General features: G+C 37.9%; 1 protein-coding gene across 1 annotated transcript; it reads left to right on the top strand.

Moving 5' to 3' along the window:
* Positions 1-5,422: 5,422 nt before the first annotated feature.
* LOC131888922 (uncharacterized) lies at positions 5,423-7,196 on the top strand. The gene is made up of 2 exons (XM_059237877.1): positions 5,423-5,727; positions 6,850-7,196. The coding sequence occupies exons 1-2, from the start codon at positions 5,498-5,500 to the stop codon at positions 7,178-7,180; spliced, it is 561 nt and encodes a 186-aa protein (XP_059093860.1). The 5' UTR covers positions 5,423-5,497; the 3' UTR covers positions 7,181-7,196.
* The last annotated feature ends 3,357 nt before the right edge of the window (positions 7,197-10,553 follow it).

Here is a 10,553-nt window from a genome sequence, read left to right as displayed (position 1 = left end):
CCGCCAAAAATATGATACAGATTTCATAATGATGTATGGCTAATGGTTAAAAAAGGTAGAAATATTTTACCAATTTCGCGACTCAATATTTTTCCTAAAACTGATAGCCCTAATCGATTGGCGCTCTCTAAAGGCAAGGCATAACGAAACTCATCCCTGTTGACGGTAAACCAACTTAAGCTGAGACACGTTTATGTCGTTGATGTTCATGTGTTTGTACCTTGCTTATTTATATCAAAAACATATTGCAGGAACTTATGTCAACCTTCAATCTTGGCTCTAAATAAATAACTTCGTTTCCATCCGGGGTAACAGATAATGATAACAAACTTTTCTGGTAGCATCTGCTGAGCAATATGATATTGGCTTGTCTGAGTTGTCAAGCTCATTCAAGATAACGTACATTAGTAATTGGATCATGATGTCTTTTGTTAAACGATAATCATTTTTTGCATTGCAGGATTAAAAGTGCTCCCATTTATTACGTACTACGAAGTGGATTCTTCATTGAGAAAATTTCGAATGAAGATAAACAAATAAAACAAGCAAATAATTTCAAAAAAAGCAAGCAACCAGGAGAGAAAAGTACGAGAAAGAGTTAAAAATCTAGAGCTTTGAAGTGACAGGGAGGATATGTGAGGAGGCATGGAGTAATGGTTAGCGCAGTTTCCTAGCATGAGAGAGGTCCACGGTTTGATTGACCTCCCCGACCTTTCTCAAGGAACGTTTTAGACGCTAACCACACCCACAGACGGAGAACCAATCGGATACGGGCTATGACACTGCCTATCGGAACTTTATACGGATGATGTGATGACCAGCTTCGCTGGCCGGGCGAGATTCACCCATCCGACCCTAGTAACCTAAATACAAAAAAAGACTGACAAATGGGTTAATAATATTTTTTTTGAGTTGGAAAAATTGCAAACAAAAAGAACAACATCAAAAAAGTCAGACATAGTTTCGCCACATTTACTCTTCATAACACAGTTCAAAGCTAAGTGATGAAAGGGCGAAAAAATTAAGGATGCAAAAATGCAAAGGCATATCGAAATAAGGCACACCAATTTTCTTCTCAAGAACCTCACTCTAGTGACTGAATGTAGTAGATCTTATTACTTATCGAAAGTGTGCCCGACAGCCAAATCTAAAAAGGGTTAAAGTGCGCTGGGTTACAAAAGAACTTAAATTTATTCTTCATTATACAACTTACAGCAATTGTGTTATGATGAAATCCTAATGATTTGGCTTCAGAACATAGCAAAGCATTGATATTAGGTATCGCATCATCCATGTTGAACGAGGAAGTAATTTCCCTTTTACTTAATACTCTTTTTATGCACTTTCTTATGGATTTTCCAGCAATTCAAAACGAAAACCAACATAAAACAGAACAAAAACTGCCCAATTAATAATGGATGCCAGTTTCTACATATAACAAAATTTTTAAAAACTCGTTTATTTAGCGTCACGGAACCGACGTTCTACTGACTAATACGAGCGTAATTCAAGAAAAGCAATTTGCAATATACGTTCATTAATGGGTATCAATAAGGGTGTGCAAAAGGTGCAGATAGATTTTATTTCTATAATTTGCCGTCTTTCAGTTTTTTGCATCTTTGACGTGTGTGTGTGTGTGTGTGAATCGAATGTGTATTTGCATTTAAACACATATATTCAGCTAAGTAGTAACTGGTCATTGATTACATGTACACAATTCTTACGGGTATAATTGACGTTAATCAATATCAAAATGTATATAAGTGTATATAGGTGCAATGTTTTTTAAACAATTAAATTGAACGAGGTCAAAGGGGTTATATTAAAAAAGGGCATTGGGGGACGTTCAAATGTGTGAACCCCAAACACACAGTCCAATGATGGCTTCAACTTTGATGCCGTTTCATCATATTTGCACTTATATTTGCATTGTCAACATTTTTTGACCAAAAGGGAATTGAAATTGTCTTCATGACCTTTTTTTAAGGAAAAAAAGCTGGCCTAAAGATCAAGTCAAGTGGCGTACCACTCTTTGGCTGTTTTCCAAAACAAAAGCACACGTCCAATAAGAGAGACTTTAATCTAAAAGTGATCAAAATTATGTTTTAGCCAACTACCACACCCATTGATCCCTACATTCAACCATCAACATCCTTCTCCTTTCACAAGGTACGGTAAGTCACCTGTCCATCAGACCTCGTCAAGGAGTTGGATGGGCCTAGAGACCCTGGATTCATCTATAGATAAACCTAGTGTGTGGTCTTACAACAAAAAAGAACTCTCATGGAACCTCGTTCCGACGATTATTTTTCTTCTTTGTTAAGGGTCATATATTTGCGCATCTGCCTTCACAACTTCTGGGGAAAATTAACCAAACAGCCCCCTCTTTTGCCCAAATTGCAGAAAGTACCATTCTGGCAAAGTAATAGATCTCATACTCACTTGTTAGATTGAGTGATCATTTTATCAAGGTGCAGTATTTTTCTGTACTTCCAGCTAAAGAGTTTTTTTTCTTCAAATTGTGCCGGTGAATTGGCAAATGTACATCCCCCCAAATATCTTGGAAATGACATCGACAAAGTTCTATGAGGCATAGATCAAGATTTTACGAAGTAATAAGCTAGAAAATATTTTTTTCCTTGGTAATTCTCGGGGTTTTAACCAATGAAAGGGAACAAAAATTTTGGTAAGTCATGAAATGTCATATTTTACAAAATATTTAGTCATGCAAAGCGTTTAAGTTTGCAGCTCTAGGTCACCATGAATACAAGGTTGGTCTGGGATCGTTAATATAAACGGGTTAAATAGAAATCGACACAACACAAAAAGAATGAATTGGCACACACTTGCCAACACACGTAAAAGAAAAAGGAGCGCACCAAAACTAAGAAGTGGCAACCGCAAGCAGGCACACAGTAAAAAAATGTGGCACACCAAAAATAGAAATTGGCCCACCGATTTTAAAAAGGTACACACAAAGAATAAAAATTGCCACACAAAAAGAAAATCAGAAGAAGATTCCTACTAAGCACACGGAAAACCTTTCAGAGCACACCAAAGAACCAAAAGGCACACGAAATAACGAAAAGGCAAACTAAACAGTAATGAAACATCCTGAATGATAAAGTTATAAATCAATCAATTCTGTGCATAAGCCAGGCAGTTGTTTTTTATTTGTGTGTTGGTTTCACAGATGTTGTGTACTACTTTGCTCTTTTTTATTAACAACATTCGGTTTGGTGTGCCATCACCGAGTTTAGTGCGCCGAAATATAGTTTGTTGTGCCAAAATCTGTTGTTGGTGTGCTTGCTTTTGTTTGTGTACTTTTTTATCTTTGCGTGTGCCAGTTTATTTATTGGTGTGCTAACCAAAACCATTGGTATGCCTTTTTCCTTTTTTGGTGTGCCTGTTTTTATGTCATCCATGAAAAACCGATCCAAGTCTCGTTTAAAACTTAAAATTTGATTATCTAATGTATAATATCGTCGAAGAGAGAACGACAACAAGTTATAAAAAGTTGGAGCTCAATTTAAAACAAAGGAGGACTTTGTGCTTTTCAATAGCTTTTCATCCAGCAGGTTGTGCTTATGGTGTATTTCACAAGAGAAGTATCTATTGTATTATCCCAAGGTCTGAAGTCTTTCCGCTCAAAATAGACATGCCTTCAATGGATTTCGTAAAATATCTCTGAACTCTTTCAATCTTATTTAACCCCTTTGTAGACATCTGCCGCAAGTCACCTTCCTCAAATTTGCCATTGTCTTGTACAATTATCCCTAGGTCTTTGATAGCGCTAACTGATTGGATCGAGTTGTGGTATTTGCCAGTGAAAATAACAGGAATTGTTCCAGCTTGGTTGTAAGTCATGATGCGGAATTTATTCCCATTTAACTCCATGTTCCGAGTTATCACCCACTCATATATATTGCCTAAATCTGTTTGAAGATCTGCCTGATCCACAAGTCAGTTGCAAACTTTGCGCCTTTGCTGGGTCCGTGTTCCAGCGCATTGTCCCTTCTTGTGATTTGAACCAGTACTTGTATTTTGAAGGACTTTTTTTGCATGCTTTTTTGCATTATTGACAATTTTTGCCGCACTTTTATTTGCAGAATTGACCACATCTAGATGCACTTTTCGCACATCCTTAGTTATTAAGCACAACTAGAAAAATAGCATGGTACGAGAAATCCAACCTCCGATTAAGTTATTTACAACAAGATAAAAGGTAGAATACATAAATGCTTAAAGAATGCGATTCAAGGACTACACTGACTCTCTTCAAATCTATTGGCCAATCCCACCTGGATTATGCATCTCCTATTTAGGCACCAATAACCTCTGCAGGACTTCAAAATGCGTAACCTCTCCTATTGGGAGAGGCATAAAACAGCTAGTCCTAGGCTTTACAGTACTCAACAAAGACATGAAAGGTATCTTGCTTTAGATGCTTTAAAATGCATTCACAAACTTTGCCCGAATCCAGTAATAAATTTTAACGAGAATGACCTTAGTGGTATAACGTGCGAGGTCATAATGTGCAGTTTAGTGTGCAGTTTACTCATAATGAATTCAGACTAGGAAAAACCATGAACTCCTGGTTCATTTTATATCGAGCACCTTCCCAACATAATCTTTTCCCTTCCTGCCTTCGACGATTATTTCTTTCTAATCCTTCCTCTCTTCCTTTAATTTTTTTTCACGCCAATACTTTTCTTTTCTACTACCTTTCTTTAGATCCAGGGACGGAACAGCTGCCCTTGGACTTGGATAAATGTCCCCCCATAAAAGCAGACCAAGACCAAAAGCATTAAATGGAAAGTACTCGTATATAGGGACAGAAGGGTAGTTGAAAACTAATACACTCATTATGGGCATTTGAGACTATCCCAGCTCAATCATATACGTATGTCAGAGAAAAATATGCCAAGTGAAAAAATTTCCATGAAAAGGACCAATAAAAAAAAAAAAGATTCCAGATTTGTGTTCTCCTTCAATGGCCATCTGTAAAGGCTCAATTTTGTTTAAATCACGATTTTCTCGGTGAGAGAATGTTAAAACTATCCCTCTTCTTGTTGCGGAGGTGTACTTTTTGATGCTGAGTGACATGTTTAAGTGGACTATAGAGGGCCTTTTAGATCGAGGTACTACGAAAGTTAAGGCCTAATCATTTTCTCTCTTATAAGGGTCATTGGGTTATCTTGAGTGTTTGAACGGCTTGTTGAGGTCACAATTTGTAAATAAACATAAGACACTGATGCTCAATTGATGTGGTCAAATGATAATCTTGGTCGGACAATCTCCTCACAAGATTTCCTGAGAACTCACTACTTAAGCGGAACAACTTAATCAAAAATTCTCACGAATATTTCAGGATTATCTCAAGGCTGGGAATACGACGAAAGTAAGCAACTTCAATGAGTTCAAAATCAGATCAAACTCACGTCTTTCCACATTGCAACCTTGGGATTTGACCAAGAAGTCAACGTTGACCAAGATCATGAAATTGTTAGCGGTCACCCTTTGGACCTTGGTTAGTTTGGTCGTGGCCGATCCTTGTAACGAATTTACATTGGCAGAATGTTCCTTCGAGAGTGCCGAAGTCATCTACGAATACAATGTCCATCCCACTGAGGACTCGATCGAACTTTGCCAACTCGTCTGTCAAACTGAGAAAGGATGCAATTTCTTCAGATACACTGCCGTTCATGGCAAGTGCGTCCTTTTAAGGTAAGAAGAAAAGGGAGCCAATCTAAAATACATTGCGGGTGGATTTTGGCATCCTGCCACGTGGTTTTTTGTCAGCTAGTCTTAAAAGGCATTCGTCAATCAAAAGTTTGGCCAGAGTTTACCACCAAATGCATCTGTGACCAAAACACTAGTTTGGAACCACGTCGTCGTATTTAAGGCGTGTTAGATAATGCGGTGTAAATTGTACACAGATATAATATATCTTGCGTGAAAAATAGTGTTCACTATTTAGGAGACAAACTGAAGATTAAAGTGAGACCATGACAACGACCAATTGAAGTTTAAAATAGCAATAAGCACATTTACTCTTGTAGGGTATTGAAAAATTCTTCGACCTACATTACCTAGTCAGTCCAAAACTGAAAAGCTTTCTTAAGCAGATAAGGACCCTTATTTGCAACAACGAGAACTTTCAAACATTTTGGGACTACCTTTTTCAATTTCTGGTCAAGGGACTTTCGGTTTTGGTTTCAATTAGACTTATTTCGGCCGATATTTGAAGTGTAATTGAGTTCCCATTAGGACCATCACAAGATGAAACTTGGGTTAGTCAAGTCCCAAAAAGTGATGATTTTTAAGAACCTTGAACCGGTACTGGAAGTATTATCTCCAGCGGTATCAGATGAAATCCTGAAGGTTGTTACTTCTCTTTAAATTTACGTAATGTCTGATCTACCAACGAATTGAGAGTTGGAAGTTCTAACTAGCCCTTGAATACAGGCCTGAATTATAATTTTGTTCAAGAACTTGTTCAAGTCTGATTTACGGATTAACTACAGTACAACATATTTCCCACGTATTTTAGAGGGCAACAAATCAAACAAAAAAAGGAGACGGAAAAAGAGAGGAGAAACCTTTTATTAGACTGACTACCCTTCAAAGTGTTCTCACTCTCAAAACGATCGACCGCATTAGAACGACATTCCCTAGTCGCAAACATGGAATGAGTTCCAGTCAGACCAATTCTCCTGTTTATAATCTGGAATCATACAACCTCATACATTTTGCCCGAATGATCAGTGGAAGTAGCCTTTATAGTGTAGGAAAGCTTAAAGACAAATCGAATGACGGAAAATCTGAGTTTTTTTGTCTTATTTTCAGACATAGAGCTGCTGAGTCTTGCGAAGTTGTGTCTGGATTGATGGAACCTGATCTGAACACTTGCATTGATAACGCAGCTGGTCCCGAGGGAGACTGCACTGAGTTTTTGGACGAGGATTGCACTTTCGACGAGGATCCATTGGTCAGCTTCGATGCTTATGACGCCGTAGATTGCCAGGAGGAATTGAACCTGATCGGTTCCACTTACGCTGCCACCTATTTTGTCTACGATGGCATCACTGGACAATGTGACTTTTACGAAACGGGTGCCCGCACCTGTGTTTCTATGAACGGTCCTGCTTTCCCTTCTGTAACGGAATGTGGCAAATAAATCAAGTGCTAACTCATGTCTTGGTATCCCCAGTAAATAGAACACTGAAAGCTTTAGGCTTGATTTGAAGTCGTTTGCAATTACTGACATTGCTTACCAAACGTCGTCAATCATTAATCAGTTACTTCTGACCAGAAGTACCGGAAGCTCAACGCTAATGGTAAATTTGGCCTAATAATCTGACCTAGAACTCAGGCAAGATTCAGGACATTTTTTTAAATTGAAGTAGATCTGTTCCAAACAGTTTACAAAACACAAGATACTTGACAAAAAAAGGTCTGGCGGACACCTTAAAATACCTAAGTCTGAGAGCCCTTGTAAAGTATTTTGTTTTAACCCTTATACTCATTCATTCGACAATGCAATTCTTTTTGCGACATTCACTCTTTGAACCATTTTTTTATTCTGTAGTTATGGAAAGGCAGAACAGTAAAGGTTGGCATTTCCCAAAAAGGATTGACCGGGAAGCCCAGGTTTCAGGCTGGAGCAAGAAAAATAGGCTCATCAAATGACAAAAGAAAACCTTCTGAGAAACAAAGAAACATAATTCTCTTAGCCATGACAATTAGCGGTCAACCCTATCAGACCATACTTGACAGGACAAAGAAAATTCCGCTTCTTTGGCAAACGGATATTCTTTTTGTGGTGCTTCAAGTGTTATTTTTTTCAATATATTTTTTTGATTTAAATCATAGCAACCCTTTATGAAAAAACAACTTGTAACAAAGTGAGAGCATGGTCTCTAGCTTTGCAACAACCTATTACCTACAAAGGCAAATTCCTGATATTCATTCCTCTTACAGACATGATGAAAATGATGAGGATTACTTTGAGATGACAGTTTAGCTAAAAGAGCTTTTGATACGATTGGAGATGGCATTCCCAGTATCCGTTATCTAATCCCCGAAAAGATGTATTGATGACACTAATGAGTTTTGTTGGCCTATCATTTACGGTTGAGAACCTCAAAATATTAGAAGACTCTCATATCCATTTGGCGAATATAAATACATAAGTATTGTAAGAAATTAAGCTCATTTACACTTTCAAGATTAAGCATGGAAGGAATCCTAAAAGGCAACATTTTTCTGGCAGGGTTTCGATAATTATCTTAAGTTGGTTTTTGAAAAATGCCCAGGATTGCTCTTGTTTTACTTCGGTTGGGACTATCCACCGCAGGAATGACTAGGGGTTGGAAAGATGGTTTTTGTAGGATAAATCAAATTTTGAACAATTTTGGTCATTTTGAGACAAAAAACTTTTGCCCAAATTGCAATTATAAGATAACCATAAAACCGATGATTTTGTCATGTTTTGGCAAAATTTAGAAGAAACACATTTTTTTTTTGTTTATAGTGTGTTAGGGTTGGAGGGGTGAACCTCGCCCGGTCAGCGAAGCCAGCCATCACATCGTCCGTACACATTTCCGATAGGCAGTGTCAGAGTCCGTATCAGACTGGTTCTCCGTCACTGACTGTGGTTAACGTCAAAAGTTTCCTTGAGAAAGGTCGGGGAGGAGAATCGAGGTGGGGACTTCTCTCATTGTAGGAAACGTCACGCCACGTCTCCCTCCCACTCCAAATCAAATTTGCTACATATCATTTTTCCCGACAAAACTGAAGAATGAAAAAACTATATTTCACATTTCTCCATTTCTAGAGTGTTTTTTTTCACCATCTCTTTTTAAAGAACGTATGTTTTGGTTGGCATTGATAGGTACCTGAAGATATATTGTACTGTTTCTATGACGTAAGTTATCTGTTTACACTTGACTTAGATTATGATGGTAATGATTTTACTATCATGATTCAGGATGTTTCATATGAATCTCACTTAAAAGCTGTATGTATGAGTCCGTTTCGAAATTAAAAGTGTCGCTGACTTCAATAGAATATGTTTTCTTGATGCTGATGCCGTTGTGTTATCCTCATAAGAGGCAGTTGTCGCCTTTATCCACCATGGCAAGTCTATTGCATAAATCAAATATGGGAAAGGCGACAGAGCACTTCCCTGTGGGGCACCATAATCCGACCGTTCGGCGTCCGATATTCCATCGTCTACCATCACTCTTTTTGATATTCCTGCTAGATGAGATTCTAACCATGCCATACAATGTCCGTTGAGGGCCATCACGTCTAGTTTTTTGTCAGGGTGGTCGCTTCCATAAAATCATACGCGGCAGTTCGTTTGAAAAATCATGTAGGTAGTTGGGGCGAATTTTCATCGTTTTCTGTCCGCCAAAGGGATTTAAAGACATTTCAATGAAATAATCCATGGCCTGGACCATTTTGTCTTTATCATCAGTCTGACTGAGGCTTTCCCAAGGGTATGATCCCAGATTTTCAATCAATTGAGCCTGATAATTTTTTTGTATGATCTACGAGTGATTGTTTTACTGTCTTCTTGGTTTTTGCGTGGATAAAGTGGCACAATAACCGGAGCGTGATCACTTATACCGTACGGATGTAGATTCCCCGACACTTTCAGCAAATTTGTTGATGAAAGGACCAAGTCATTTTCTGGCTCGATGGTTTCCAATCCATCCATTGTTTGGCTAAACTAAATACTAATGAGGTCATGAAGGACTACATTGCGCTCAAAATGCCATTTTTCAATTGCTCGTGGTGCATAAAATATGTTTAAAAGGACGCTCAAAACAGTTTGTGATTGAAACCAAACATAAAGATTTGGCACAATTTTCCACCATAATCATCATCAATCTTAATTTGTCTCCTCATGCAAATTCCATTTATGTAACCTAAGCATTTGACAAAATATCACAATTTGATTTAATCGTGACAAACTTTCAAATGGCCAATTTAATTTCCTTCGAACAACAATTAAATCTATACATAAGGAAATTGATGTTCCTTACACTTTCCCCACTGCAAATGCCATAAATGTCTTGAAAGCATTTTGGTGAAGCAACAACATTTGAGGTAGGGAAGCTAATAATTAGAGATCGGCTTTGAAAGTGATTTGCACGCTGAGTAGAAATCAAAGAAGGTTACAAATGAGTAATTGATTTTCCTCATTGTGGATGGTCTGAACTAGCAAAAGAAGAAAACCAGTTATGTAAATCCCTCTCAAATTGTTACCCTATGAGCAAACCAATTTTAAGTCCGACCTCTACTGATAATCAATACAGAAGAAATTCGCTTCAAAAATGATTTAACAAAGTCCCATAATCAAAAGAATCAATTCTAAAAGTGTATACGACCCTTAACCACCAGGAGCTAGAGTAACCGAGCGGTCTACTGGGCAACGCTTTTAAAGCAAGAATTTGTTCATAAGTGTTGAGGGTTCAACCACGGACTTCTAGTGTTTCAACCAAGAACTTCTAGAAATACGGATTTTGAACGAGCTCCCCTAC

The sequence above is a fragment of the Tigriopus californicus genome, chromosome 10 (assembly GCF_007210705.1).
Source record: "Tigriopus californicus strain San Diego chromosome 10, Tcal_SD_v2.1, whole genome shotgun sequence".
NCBI classification, from domain to species: Eukaryota; Metazoa; Arthropoda; class Copepoda; order Harpacticoida; family Harpacticidae; genus Tigriopus; species Tigriopus californicus.
Note: the sequence above shows the minus strand (reverse complement) of the source record. Positions and strands in the feature narration are given on the sequence as shown.

Coding starts and splice junctions, on each gene's coding strand:
- LOC131888922 (XM_059237877.1), top strand. CDS start 5,498: ATGAAATTGTTAGCGGTCACCCTTTGGACCTTGGTTAGTTTGGTCGTG. Junction 5,728..6,849: donor GGCAAGTGCGTCCTTTTAAG/GTAAGAAGAAAA, acceptor TCTTATTTTCAG/ACATAGAGCTGCTGAGTCTT.